The following is a 15,303-nucleotide window of genomic DNA, read 5'->3' as shown; positions in this document are numbered from 1 at the left end:
GAGGATGTGAGCTTAGGGACTAGAAGTTGCAAGATCTAGAAAGAAGTTTAATGGCAATCCACAGAGGATGAGGGCCTGAAATAAGGCAGTGGCACATAATAGATGCTAAAGAAATGCCTGCTGGATAAAGAGTGAATAAGGCTGATAGAAGAAATATTTAGAAGATAGTATCAATAAACTTAGGTCATTCGTTAAACATAGAGGGTAAGAGAAGGAAGAATTTAAGAGTCATTGCTGACAGTTCTGATGTGTAACTAGTAATGTCATTGAATGATAAGGGGACTACTTGGTATGGCCCCTCGGTGGAGATCATTCATTTAGTATCAGGCAGGTTGAGTTTGAAATACCCATGGAACATCTAAAATAGATGTCCCACAGACTCTTAGGGGAAAAGGATCTTGAACTTCCTGTGAGGAAGGTAGAAATTTCACCTACAGATTTAGGAATCTATGTCAATGTGGTAGAAGTTGTAAGAGTGAATTAGATCATATGACATCCGAAAGAGGGTAAGGGCGCCATCTTGAGGAATGCCAACACTAGGCAAAAGAATAGGAGCTGATGAAGGGGACTGTGGTAGACGTTGAAGGAGAACCAGGCAAGGCCAGTGTCTGTGGACATCTAGAAGGAAAAGCACTTCAAGAAGGAATTTGGGGCCAATACAAGAGAAGACTGAAGAGAGACCATTGGTTTTTCAGGTGGGTAAGGGTAAACAGGAAGAAAGGAAGTAGAAGACCCACTTCACATGGCCACTTCAAGTTCTGCATCAAAGGGAAGACAGGTGGAAGACTCCAGGAATGAACCAAGTCAGGGGATGACTTTTGGAACACGGAAATTTCAGCATTTTGTAAACAGAAAGAAACTAGTAGAAAAAAAAATAGCTAGAACTATAGGAAATAGAGAAAAAGTGTAAAAGATAGACAGATGGAAGCATACACCTTTTCCTCAGAGATGTAAAGAAAATAGGGGCAAATGGAAGAAAAGGTAACAGGGACAAACTCATCCAGCTTCCTCGTTTCTGTAAGAAACAACACACCAGACGTTTGCTAATGAGAGGCTGGTGATAATGGTAGGGAACTTAAGAAGAAGGACAAATTTTCCATGGGGAGGCTGACTGACTGTGTTTATTCCCCTTATAGAATCACTCTTTTCCTTTTTGTTTGTCTTATTTATTGACCTGTTCTTCAGCTATATAAGTTTTCACTATATATGTTTCTAATTTAAGCAAATCTAATCTGTAAGATTATAAAATTTTAAAATAAGGATAGGTGGTTATTGCATTGCCAAGAGAGCCATGCTTTCAAAAAATTCTTTAAAAAAGGGGAAAGAGGGAAAAAAACCATAAGACACTATTAACAATAGAAAACAAACTGAGGATTGCTACAGGGAGGTGGCTGGGGATGAACTAGATGGGTGATGGGGATTAAGGAGGGCACTTGTGATGAGCACTGGGTGTTGTTTGTAAGTGATGAATCACTGATTTCTACTCCAGAAACCAATATTGCACTGTATGTTAATTAAGTAAAATTTAAATTTGAAAAAAAAACCACTCTTTTAAATAGTGCATTCAAATTATTACCAAGTTTTCCAAGATCTTTTTGCACATACCTTTCAGGAAAACATTTAATAAATAAAAGGGGGGAACTGACTGTTTTTTCTGATCATTATCTGCAATGTTGGTCTTTTCTTCCTGCTCCTTTAGACAGGTGCAGACCTGTTATACTAGAAATGAATGCCCCTTTCGTTGTGCGTCTACCAACATAGTGATGCTGTAACATCTGTACACCTCTTATTACATTTTGTTTTGCAAAGAACGCCAAGGTACCAAATTGGCTTATTCATCTTGCAGATTGTGTGCTGCTGCCTTCCCCACCGCCCCACACACAAATCCATTAACTGTCTGAATGTAATTCCACTTTAAACTTTTAAAATATGTCATCAGTTGGTGGTTTCCATCACCTTTACTGTGTCAAATGTATAGATAAGGAAGGGACAAATGAAGCCAATGGTGAGGAAGTCTTCCACAGCACACCAATCAACAAGCATACAGGTTTGCAGTGTTTCAGGGGCTTGGGGTTTTTTGGTTTTTTGTTTTGTTTTGTGTTTGTGTTTGTTTTTGTTTTTTGGTCTGACACAGAGCACCACAGGCTTTTTAGCTTCACTTCTCACAAGAGTGCACAACTCATAAGGAAGCACACACTGTGACTGACACCCATTAATTTCTCATTATTCAGAAAGTGGGAAGATAAAACAGGAGAATGATTTCAGAATTCCTTATGAAAGTGAGCTAACTTGATTTAATAAGTGGTAAGCAGTAATGCGGACATTGCTTTGTTTTTTTGAAACAATAATGAGATGTTGGACAAGGTGCTTGTGAATGCAAGAAAGAATATGACCAGCAGTCTTTTCACTGCATGCCTCTGTTGCTAATTCTTTTTAGTGAAATATTAAGTATAAAAAGGAAAATGTAATTGTACAAAGAAGTGACCAGCAGTATATTTCAGTGACCTCAGAAAGCACAAAGAACAATTCTGTTAAAGTTGTGGCCTTGGTTTCCTGAGCACTTTTCTCAGGCTAAAAAACAACAACAACACAAGATTTGACCAAGCATTTCACAAAAGAAGGCATATAATTGGCCAATAAAAATAGGCAAAGGTGTTTAATACCATCAGTCAGTAGAGAAATACAAATGAAAACCTCACTGAGACACCGCCACACCTCCATTTGAATGGCTAAAACCAAAAGAACTGACAGTACTGATACCATGTGCTGGGGAGGGTGTACAACAGCTGGAATTCTCACACATTGCTGGCAGGAATATAAATCACAACCATTTTGGAAAACTGTCTTTAGAATCTACTGAGGCTCAATAGAGATAGATGGTAGATAGATAGGAGAGAGATGGCTAATGGCCCAGCAATTCCACTCCCATGTATATACATTGAACAAAAATGAGTATCTGTGTCTACCAGAAACACATATAAATGGGTTTATGGTAGCATTATTCAAAATAGCCCAAAACTGAAAACATTCCAAATGCTTATCAATAGCAAAATAGATTACTGGTGGCATAGTCATACAACGGAATACTCTTCAGCTCTTAGAAACAAAGTTCTATGTACAACAACGTGGATGAATCTCATAGACACGTTGAGTGAAAGAAGCCATACACTTGGCTTCTGTGAAGTTCGAAAATAAGCAAAACTGATCTAAGTTGATAGAGATGAGAATGGTGGTTACCTTAGAGGGAGAGGGAGTATGAGCTGATTGGAGGTTCAGGGGAGCCTCTAGAAAGATGGAAACATCTACAGCTTTATATCTTATGTATCAGTATCTTGCATCCTGTATTTCCTACAGGTCTTATATCTTCTGTTCAACAAATGTATGCATATGTATAAATTCATTAAACTTTATGTACTTTACAGTTTATAAGTTATACCTCAGTAAAAAAAGAAATTAAATGGTACAGATAGTAACAGTAACAACCACATTAGTTTATGTGAAAAATAAATGAGATAATGAATAGAAGTTCTTAATGCAGTGCTTGGTCTATAGTGAGTACTCAATTCATGTCAGCCATTGACTTGGGATTATAATTGTTACTTCTGTCGCTGTAAGATATAACTTCCTGGAGTGATCATTAGGCCAATTTGTTGCTTTACATAAAAGCATACTTCCCTAAATAGTATTGAGGCTCAGAATTCAGCTTCTAAGAACCATGTTCCAAACAACATTACTAGTTGTGTATAAGAGAAAGCCTGCTATTATGGTAAAGTTTACTTCTTACTATGGCTAAAATTTTTTTAACTGTCAAAAATGCATTTAGTTCAAAAGTTTGCTCCCTTTCAGAATTAAGAATTTTTTTTAAAAAATCACTTTGAAACACAAATCATCATTAATCCTATGAAAAGATATTCAACCTTTTGATATAAAAATGCAAATCAAATTAAAAATGAGTTATTATATTTAATCTGTCAGATTGGCAAAGGCAATGGATACTTTGGCTGATAAAGACACAGAGAAGCTGGCACACTACGGACAGAGAGCTTTGAGAGTATTGTGTAACCATTCTGGGGCACAATTTGGCAATGTGCATCACAAGTTCAAAAACATACGTGCCCTTTGTGCCAGTAATTCCCCTTCAGAGTTTAGGTCCTGAGGAAATTATTAGGCAAGTATACAGAGATGTCTATATACAATGCTATTTATAAAACCAGTTTACTGAATTTATGAATTCAGTGGAGTAAACGTGATTGCCTGTTTCCTCTGTTGACTATCCCTTTTTCATTCGTCAAAGATCAGATATCAGAAAGTCTGGTCTTACTGAAACTTAAAGCTCTTATCCAACTGAGCACTTCCTTCTTCCTGTCTCAGCTTGGGCCATGGGAAGGGGCATTGTCTGCTCTTCCCTTCTTCCCCATCCTATAATTTCTAGTGCTTGCCCTTTCCAATTGTTACAGATAGGAGTAGGAACTAAAGAAGAAAGGACAAATGTTTTTGTACTTAATGACAGTCATTGATGCCCTCTGCATGGTAGGTGTCCGGACGCTTCCTCTCTCTGGAGGACCATGTGTAAGGTCTTCATGTGGTTCTTCCAATCCTTCTGTAGGTCCTGCCACCAGAGAAGTCCACTCCTCTGTCTCTTGCTGCCAGGGTCCTGATGCTCAGCCTTCTTGTCAGTTATCAGTAACAAGGATTAAGCCTGACTGCCTTTCAAGATGTCCTATTGACCCGAAGAAAACTCATTCAACCTTGATATGCCAAAGTGAGATTATAGGTCCCACACTTCTGACCATTTTTGGTCCAGCTCATCTGTCCCCAACCTTCCTTTTCCCTACTTCACCTGGTATGGGGGGCAGATGACTAACATCCGAAGTTGCCAGACTGAAAAATGAAATGCCAGTGTCCTTTCTTACATGTACTTCTGGTTTTACTACTTTGGCTAGATTGATGAGCATCCAATCAGGACAGAAGCTCATGATGTCACTGAGTCCTCTGATCCTTAGATAATCTAGGAAGTGTGTGATAGGATGTTGGTAACAGGATAAGTTCTACTACCTCATAGAAATGCTACACATTTGTGTCTGGGGGTTTCCTTGGGGACTTATTCTAAGATGCTGAGATACTTGATGCCAATTGCTTTCCGTTTCGGCTTGTGTCCTTCATTCTGAGGCAACCAAACTGCCATTTGGTATCTTTTTAACATGGTAAAAGTGCAAACCAGAAATAACCCAAATATCAAAGAAAATTAGTTGAATAAATTATAGTACACCCATATAAGTAAATATAATTTGTTATAAATCGTGATCGAACTCTGCATTTACTGACCTAAAAAAGATATTATTGATTTATTGCTAATTGAAAAATGTTAGTGTCCTCATGTTTCCATCTATTCACATATATATATTCACCTGTCTCTGTCTAGTCACATATAATATTGTTTAAATAGTGTGAAGTAACAGTTATCATTATAATAATCTAGGTCAAAGTTTGGCAAAGTAGTAACTGTGGGCTAAACATAAATAGTCAGCCTGCTGCCTATTTTTGTAAATAAAGTTTTATTAGATCACAGCCATGTTGGTCCCTGCTTTCCTGCTATAATGGCAAAGCTTAATAGTTGCAACAGAAACAGTATGACCTACAAAGCTTAATATATTTTTACCATCTGGTGCTTTACAGGAAAAGCTTATTTTGGGTGATGGAATCATGGGTGATTTTTTAAAAATGTTTGTCTGACTTTATTTTCTACACTGAACACAAATTTATTATATAACATATGTATCTGTTATTAAACCATTGAAACCCAGTTAGAAAAAGCTTAGTAACATTAAACTGAAGAGTAAACCTTGTAAGTGGAATCAGAAAAACTGGTTATAGCTTCCAAAGTTCTACTTCAAAATATAAGATCTATAATGTAGTTCTAGTATTTCTTCGATTGTTTTTTAAATTAAGACATATAGATGGACATCAGTCTTCTAGTTACCAACAGGATTAGTTTCTGAAAGCTGCTTCCAGAACCCCTGGCATGTTCTCTTCATCTTCTGTGTTAGCTGATTAGTCCTCTGAAGCTGTGTTTAAGGAATATAGATGCTAAGTTTGATGAACAGGTGGGTTAAACTAGGTAAAGTTTTGTCGTAAAAAATAGCTGTGACGAATAAGTTTTTGTGTGTGTGTGTGTGTGTGTGTGTGTGTGTGTGTGACGAATAAGTTTTGAAGACTGATTTCCTTCACCTGGTTTATTGATTAGATATGAAAACCGTTCCAAAATGGGAGGTTTTCAAAATGCTTAGAACTTTGGAAAATAAGCAAATCAATGTGGAACCTTCCAGGACAGCTACTTTGAAGAATTAAATTTGCTTGGAGGCATAAATTACAGATATTTGTTTTAAAGGGCAATTCTGATATAGCTAAGCAAATTTTGCTTCAAAGTCTTGTAGGATAAAACCCGAAGGCATTTGAGTAATCAGAAAATAATGAAGGCAGTCAGAAGACCTGCTAATTAACACTAGGTGGGGGAATACTTGAAAATGGAATTCACATGAACCAGAAGTTCCAGATGACATGTATCTTTATTAAAAGAAACAGAAGTAAACAGTACATTCATTAAACTTTCAAATACACAAAATAAGGAGGCTTTTAAAAAATGCCAAAAGAAACAAAAATAACAGGATGGATTTTGATAACAATATAAAACAATTAAAATGAGAAATAAAAAAAATTTGGCTTTGAAGCTTATAAATTTGTACATCTGGAAAGAATTCCAAAATTCAAATACATTATTGCATTGGCGATTTTAGAATCTGCCTTATTGACTACCTGGTATCAATCCAATGGCAGAATTCCCCGAATATGATGGAACCATTTACACATTTTCAAGGTCAAAATTTAGCCCTGTATTCACAGAGATTAGGACTCTGGCCTATCTAGAGGATAAAAAGTAAAACATAATTTATGTAAACATACCATATCTCTTAATATTTTTAAAGGAAAATGGCTTCCCTTGTTATCCATCTCACGAGTTTTAAGATCCTGTCCACCTTCTGATTCAACTCACCTTTATAATAGTATCTCTCATTACACCTGTTGCCATCACCTATGCTGAGTTAGCAGGTATTCAACAAGCAACCCCCAAGCTTTCTTTCTTTTTTTTTTTTTAAGATTTTATTTATTTATTTGACAGACAGAGATCACAAGCAGGCAGAGAGGCAGGCAGAGAGAGGGGGAAGCAGGCTCCCTGCTGAGCAGAGAGCCCGATGCGGGACTCGATCCCAGGTCCCTGAGATCAGGACCTGAGCCGAAGGCAGCGGCTTAACCCACTGAGCCACCCAGGCGCCCAACCCCCAAGCTTTCTAACACCCAAGCATTTCCTCATGTTTCCACCTCCAACCGTTCCCTTCCTACTCCTCACCTCCTCCTATGCTTCTCTAAATCTGACCTTCAAAACCTGGCCAAAATACAACTTTGTTTATGAAGAATGTCTCTTTTTTTCTAGCCAGAATTAATTATTTCCTCCTCCATGCTCCCATACCTCTTACCAGTTTCTGTCATAAATTAGAGATCTCTGAGTGACTAATCTCATTTTCCCGGCTATACTTCTATTTTCTTAGTCTATACCTACTTTATTCACTATTCTCTTCCGTGTCTAGCACGTTGTCAGCAACTAGCATCTTGTTAATATGCATTTGTTAATGAATAAATGACCTCTTTTGAAAAGGAGCCATGGAAAGGAAATGTTTAATTTTTCTTAAACAGGAATAGAGAGAAAAAGATAATTCTGTCAATCTTCTCTGAATCAGATGATTATTGAATAGGCTAAATATTTTCATTTAAGGCAAATATGCTTTAAAACTAAAGAAAGCAACAGCTTTACCACATCTGCAGTGACTACTGTATGCCTTTTATAATGTTAATGCCATATGAAGTCCACCCTTTGTACAGGAAGATGAATATACTACCCAGTGAACAGTTAGAGAAAACATCATGCTCATTTATGCCACCTACTAATCTTCGGGACATTATTCAATTTTGAGGAGCCTGAGTTTTCTCATCTTTAACATGGGAATAATTATTTTCAATCTTACCTATTTCACAAGTTTGTTTTGAGAGATAATAAGATAATGTAAGTGATCGCACTTTGTAAATTGTAACATTCTATATAAATACAAGAGGATATGAGGGAGATCAATATAAGAGACAATAAAATAAATACGAACAAGAGAGAGAATGAGTAAATGACTAAAACAGGTCAGATTCTTTAGGAGAAATTTATTTGAAACATCTTATGAAACGCCTGAAGCAAAGATTTTGCTATGCAATAACTTGAGTTCCATCACAAAAAACTAAGTAATTCCATAGGGGCAAATGTTAAGATTATTGAATTATTTCATTGCTCTGTGAGTTCTGTAATGCTGTAAAATCATTGTGAAAGATCCTTATAGATGAGAGAGTTCCAAGCCTTAAACAATCTTCAATCTAATTTACTTACTGTTACCATTTAGGAAGACTGATTTTATTTCCTTCTCTCATACTACGAAGGTCAGTTTAGTAAAAGTCTAAGATCTTTTCCATCATACTTCACGGCATCCTGAAGTTTTAATAAACTTGCTGAAAAGGAATATACATTGTAAGACCCAGGGATAAAAAAGGAACCTGAGCATTTACTTATTCCAAACACCATCCAGATCTGGAATTCATCTATAGAATCCCTGCTATTCTTGACCTGGATGTATCCAGTGCAGGAAAAGGAATGGAAATCAACTGTTGATCCTGAAATCAAACTGGTAGAAATATGATATCCCGTTATTTTTGATGCATATCAAACCTTTGGCTTTGCCCCATCTGCAGAAAAGACACACACTATTGTGTTGCTCTTCCCCTACTCTTTCCCTCTTGGTGATCCAGGCCCATGATACACAGATCTAAATTAGCTAGGACAATTAACAAATACGTTTTCAGTTTTAATTTCCTTCCCCTCTTAATAAGAGTTTATCAACACATCAATGGACATTTTCTGAGAGCACCAGCTCTACTCAACTTAAATGTGTGATGGATTGAGCTGTTGCCTAAGAAGTTCCAGTTTCTTTCCCAAAGGACCACTGTACAGAACCTGTCTTGAATAGCAAATGGACCCTGAAGAGTGAAATTCTGTTAAAGTCACTCTGAGCCTTCTTATAGCTTGCAACACGGGCCTTGAGAATTAGAACCATTTAGGAGCTACATGATCAAAATGCCAAGATGTCTATAAATGATTTGGCTAATTCTCATATGTGCTTATGGTTAATGTCATTACTTAAAATTTTAGGGGCGCCTGGCTGGTTCAACTGGTAGAGCATGTGACTCTTGATCTCAGGGTTATGAGTTTGAGACCCATGTTGGGGGTAGAGTTTATCAAAAAACAAAACAAAATTAAAAAACACCTTAGAATTTAAACTGGCGGGCATAAATATAATGAATGAAGTCTTTGCATCTTGTATTTTAAATACATTGCTTTGCCATTCAAAGAGCAGCAAAAGCTTAACTAACCATAACCAAAATTAACCATGTTTCTTCCCTCACCTCTATCCCAAAACCCCAAAGTTAAAATGCTAACTTAGTATAAAAATTAAATTTTAACTTTATATTCATGTCATAATGAAAGCATGAATAGTCAAATGAAACTACCATTGATGAATGACTTATTTCACATTACCAACATATCATGTACTCGTATTGGAAAGAAGTTAGTTTTCCTCTACATTAAAAACTTCCCTGGAGCATAATTTACAACTCAGAGATCTCAGAAAATTACCTGCTACCAGTGGGAGGAAAAAAAGTCATTTTTCATAAGTCATCATAATCTTGGGGTGAGGTGATATTGGAAACTGATGGCATGGAGTTCTTTTTCAGTCAAGTTCAATGAACTAAAATCTGTGCTGGAGATTAAAAACTATATGCGGAAATCCATTTTCTATCGTTAATTCCTCTATGTCAATTTTCCATGTGTCGATACGATATATGAAGCTTCAATATGATCTCTCTGTATCTCTCTTAGAAGACAAAGGGAAGCTAAAAGTCAACAGTTGCAGTCAGCCATCAGGCTCTGAAGGGGGCTCGTATCTCCTCAAATCTGGCACAGCAACCTTGCCACCTGGAGCAGCCACTTCTCCCTCGAAGAGCACAAATGGAGCTCCTGGTACTGTTTCTGAATCAGAAGAAGAAAAAGCCAAAAAACTACTGTATTGTTCACTATGCAAAGTGGCTGTGAACTCCCTGTCACAGCTAGAGGCACACAACACAGGTTAGCAGCTATCACTTGAATTTAAATAGTGTTTATAACAAAACCCAACTTTTTCCCAGCAGAATACCGTATCTTTTGTTGTTCAAACGTTAGGTTTGTTCATTGTCTTCTCTGCTTTTTTGATTCAAAGGAGTGATTTTAAGAAAAGTATGATATAATAATTTTGGAAGCAGCAAGGCAAAAGTTTAAAGCAAATTGGAGATAAAACTTGCTCTGTTCTTGATTTTCTCAAAAGCATCTAATATTTCCCAAAACTCATTACGGTGAAGTGACAGAAATGAAGACAAATATCCATGCACAATACTCACTGCAACACACTTAGAAGAAAAGGGAAACAATTTAAAAGTCCCTCAGTAGGGTAATGTCGAATACATTATAGTAATCCAAGAGAGAGAATATATTACTCAGTCATCAAAGTGTAATTATTTAAAAAAGTATATGATTTGCGTGAAATTTTCAGCATATATAACTAGTATGATCCCAATTTTGAAAATATGTATATTTTTAGTATATAGACAAAATAAAACCTGAAAAAAAATAAAATGATAACCATGGTTATCTCTGAGTGGTGAAAATACAGGGTAATCTTTATTTTTTTATGCTTCTCTATATTTTACATATTTTCTTCATAATATACTCATGTTTCCCCCTTTTTACACAAAAATGTGTTGAATAATCAGCCTGATTGTTTATAATAAATAAAAAGTGTTTATAATCAGCATTAAAATGATTTTTTTTAAAGCAATGAGAAATTTTTTAAAGCAATGAGAAGATAAACTTCTCAAGGATAAGAAAACACAGAGCTATACATATATTCTATTCGGTTCTTAAATAGCTATTTACTTATTATATGTCTCTTGCTGCCTTAGGTTCTAAACACAAGACCATGGTTGAAGCTCGTAACGGGGCTGGTCCAATTAAGTCCTATCCTAGACCTGGATCAAGGTTAAAGATGCAGAATGGCAGTAAGGGCTCAGGACTTCAGAACAAGACATTTCATTGTGAGATCTGTGATGTTCATGTTAATTCAGAAATTCAACTCAAGCAGGTAATGTATCTTGAATTAGTATTCACTGTTGTTTGGGTCACCACTGGCTTGTGTATCTAATCTATATAATGGTTCCCACTATGCTCACGGATAAACTTACTAATCTTTCTACGATGTATACAATATATGATGTGCAGGTGCTATGGAAGAAAAAGTTAGTACCAAATACTTGTGCATCTTTATTATACGTCAGATCTGGGCTAGGTGAGCACAGCATTCAACCTGGAGTTTGTAGTCAGTCGAGCAGGAACTTCTGGAAGACAAGATGTTCAGCCCGTCTTTCAAAGACCAAAATCTGGTTGGGGAGACAGGCTCATCAGTCATGACGGTAAAAACGGGCCAAACAGGGTAAGTACTCCAGAGAAAGGAAAGGAAGAGAAGCATTACAACTGAGTGGGGAGCAGATCTGAATGCTGAGAGCAAGGTGGTCATACTCTCACCACCTTGGACGTGCGAACCCAGAACTGGGAATGGAGCAACCCACTACCTCTATTTAGGACATACATTTTACGTGGAATAAAGTAAAGCTCACATTTAGATTCAGCTAATGCATCCAACCTTTTTCAGCACATTTCTAGCCGAAGGCATAAGGATCGAGTTGCAGGGAAACCACTGAAGCCGAAATACAGCCCTTACAACAAACTCCAGCGGAGCCCAAGCATTTTAGCAGTAAGTTCACCTCACCTGCTCACCTGTTTTGTGGGTCCACCTTAAAGACCGTGGGTTAGGAGGGCCTGGGGACTAACTGGCCCTGAAAGGTTTTGAATTTCAATAATCCTCATAGGCGGAAGTTTAAAAGGAACTGCTTAGTAGTCCCCGCTATAGGTCACCTTGAAGGAAGCTGCTTTAGAGAAGAGAAACTGAACCTCTTTAAGAGTTAATACCTCATTCTTTACCAGGACCTTTTCAAAAGACTACCTTCTTTAACATATAAAGAAAAATAAAGGCTCAGGAACAAAGACAAGTAATCCTGAGGAATCCTGGAGTGTGTGGAACCTGGGAAGAGGGCTTGCCTTCCTAAAACAAAACTCCATCCATTTAATACCCTCCCTTCTAGAGACTCTCCCTCTCCTCCCTCCTCCACTCCCCTTTCACCCCCCTTCTCCAGAAAGTAAAGTGGGTGTTTGTATTACTGTCTCTTAACCTGTCTAGCAGGCATGTTGATATTCAGCCTGTCCTACCTGCTCTCGGTATGTGCTGTTTTCAGTTTCTTTGCAAAAATACCCAGGGGCGCCAGCAATAGATGTCATGTAAATACCCAGATGGATGGATTTCATAATCTCCCTGGGACTTAGCCCAGTGTGGCATTCCATTTGAGGTTGAAGTGGGATTGGCCAGCTGGAGGCGATGCTCCCAGCTTCTGCAAAGCCTCCATCTGATGCTGCAAGCAGGTGTTACCTGCATTAAACAAATCCAATGTGCAAAGCATCTCCTGATTGCAAAAGAGAGAAATTAGGGATTGATTTCTTACTTCACAGGAAGATTCCACCTTGGGATTCCTTTAAAAGGAGAACGCTTCTAGCACACTTACGATCATTCCCGTCAGAAATTTGCGTTAGCTGCAGTTTTTCAGGGAATAGTCTTTAAGTGGCCAGAGAGACAGGAGCACACTGACTTTGTTTTCATGCCGCTTACCGGGGCCCTAAGGCCCCGAACCCCAGTTACCTCACCCAGGGCAGCTCTTCAGAGAGAAGGTGGAGGTCAGGCATCCCCCGCCCCCGCCGCCCCCACGCCCAGAAAACCTCTCCCTACGCTGCACTGTGGGTTAGGAGTAGTCAGAATTTTAAATTGAGCTCCCTTATCTAAGCAGGAAACCCTCGGGTACGTTTGCTTTTTCTTTGTGAGAAGAAGCGGCACAAAATAGCTTTAGTATCTACTCAGAGAGGCTCCGCCCCCTCCCCCTGCCGCGTCCTAGTCCCCAGGGGCAAAGACAACAGAAAAAGAGTTGAAACGGAAACAAATCGAAGCAAGGGTATGCCACGAGCCTCTGAGAACCAGCTCTGTGAAAATAATTTCTTGACTTCGGAGAGGCACGATCTTTTAAAAGCTGACTTCTGAGCGCGCGTGTCGCGAAAAGATGTCCGCGGTGCTTATTCAAAACCCTCTCCCCACCCCGCCCCCGGTGTTTTCCCTCCGTCAGGCAAAACTTGCATTCCAGAAAGACATGATGAAGCCTTTGGCCCCGGCCTTCCTGTCCTCGCCCCTGGCGGCGGCGGCGGCGGTGTCGTCGGCGCTGTCGCTGCCGCCCCGGCCGTCGACGTCGCTCTTCCAGGCGCCAGCCATCCCCCCCGCGCTGCTGCGGCCCGGCCACGGGCCCATCCGCGCCACGCCCGCCTCCATCCTCTTCGCGCCCTACTGACGGCCGGCGCCCCGGGCCGCCGCCGGAGCAAGGCCCGCGGGGTGCGGTGGCGGGAGCCTTCGGTGTAGCGGCCCCCCACCTGCCCCGGCCACCAAAGGCGGCGCACCACCCCAGCCCCGACTCCAAAGACTAGCAGCTCACTAGGCTCAAGAGTGCTTTTAGGGACCGCTCCCACCGTTAGGGACCCGAGCAGCCCAGGCTTTACCCCCGCCCCTCCCCCATTCGATCTGTGTCTCTGAGATAATCGGTTTCTTGCAAATGTATCGGTCAGAAAACAAAACAATGTATCTATATACCATTCGCCAACTCCTTTTCCATGGGTGTGATCTGGCTTAGAAACGATAAGGAATATTTTCCTGGCAGACTTGAAAACTAGGGTCTTCCTCACACGTCTGTAAATAACTCTGGAATCCAACGGGGCACATTCTAGTGTGGAACAAAACTAGATGACCACAAGTGCTTACTTGTGGATACCATCTTACCAACGGATCACAACGTTTTCTTTTCTGGTGTACTATTGTCGACAGGGATTGTGTACTGTTTTAGACCCAAGTACTGTTGTATCCTGTGTAGTACTAGTTCTGTATCTCCTGTCTGAATTCAACATTTTTAGTTGCTGTGTAAATGTTAGGAAGCAAAGTAGCTTTCAATTTTCTCTTTAAGAGAACAAAAGATAAAGTAATGTATTTTCTTTATTTCACGTTTTATTTGGTGATATTTAAAAGAACTAGAAAGCCATATAACATAGCTATAATTACTACCTGTTTGCTACTTTTGTTTAACTTATTTTGTAGCTTCCTCACTAGTTTGAGTTGCTAAGCAAATGTATACAACCAGAAAAAAAGAGCTCCCTCGGTTGCACATTTTTGCACCTCTTGTGCATATTCTGCAAGGAGACAATGAATCCATGTATTTCTACATTATTATCTTCTTCATTTTTAACCTGTTTTCATTTGTAATGATGCTACATAATTTTGTGGCTCCCTAATGCAATAATGTACAGAAGATTAAAAAAATTTATAATTGAACAATTTGTCTTTCTGTTCACCAAATATGTTGCAGGTCATGCTCCCATGCCCCCCTTTCTACACTGTTATCAACAAGACTGGAATGTTTGTGGTATCAGGGGCAAGAGATATCATAAAACAAAATAGAGTGAACTCTTTTAGAGCATCTATATCTGCAATCTGTAAATGGTAAAATGTCTGTGTATTTTTTTAAATGTACCTTTTCAATAAAAGTACAAAAAGCAAAACTCTGTGTTTTTAAAGTTATTTTCTCCTGAGACACCTTCAATTTGAAATCATCTGATGAACGATTTTCAGTAGGTGCAGAGATTGCTCCTTACATATTTAGCATTTTCAGCTCTTATTTGAAGCATTTTCATTTGTCATGTTTATTCATTACTGTTCACAGCATCTGCGTGAGGCAAGACTTTACTGCTCTTTTCCTTCCGAATCCCTCAGAAGTCAGGCCAAGTTGTGAGTGTAGCCCTAAGTCACAGTAGTAACCTGATAAAAATTTGTGACTCTTGATTTTTTTTTTAATTTGCTGTAAGTCCTCTAAATTCCTAGCCCATCTTTCTTTTGTGTTTGAGGCATTAATGATCTTCTATTCCACTCC

The 15,303-nt window shown here is 38.8% G+C and overlaps 1 protein-coding gene across 16 annotated transcripts in view; it reads left to right on the top strand.

Moving 5' to 3' along the window:
* The window catches only part of ZNF385B (zinc finger protein 385B), a 388,138-nt gene extending 373,202 nt beyond the window's left edge, over positions 1-14,936 (top strand). For 15 of the 16 annotated variants that reach the window (XM_032856027.1, XM_032856030.1, XM_032856029.1 and 12 more), the window contains 4 exons: positions 10,028-10,273; positions 11,143-11,321; positions 11,889-11,990; positions 13,462-14,936. In XM_032856027.1, the coding sequence (XP_032711918.1) occupies positions 10,028-10,273; positions 11,143-11,321; positions 11,889-11,990; positions 13,462-13,680 (746 nt within the window). In that variant the 3' untranslated portion in view covers positions 13,681-14,936. The remainder of the gene's footprint in view (positions 1-10,027; positions 10,274-11,142; positions 11,322-11,888; positions 11,991-13,461) is intronic. The other variant, XM_032856028.1, reaches the window with a different exon arrangement.
* The last annotated feature ends 367 nt before the right edge of the window (positions 14,937-15,303 follow it).

The sequence above is a fragment of the Lontra canadensis genome, unplaced genomic scaffold (genome assembly GCF_010015895.1).
Source record: "Lontra canadensis isolate GAN:19392208 unplaced genomic scaffold, GSC_riverotter_1.0 scaffold11, whole genome shotgun sequence".
NCBI lineage: Eukaryota > Metazoa > Chordata > Mammalia > Carnivora > Mustelidae > Lontra > Lontra canadensis.
Note: the sequence above shows the minus strand (reverse complement) of the source record. Positions and strands in the feature narration are given on the sequence as shown.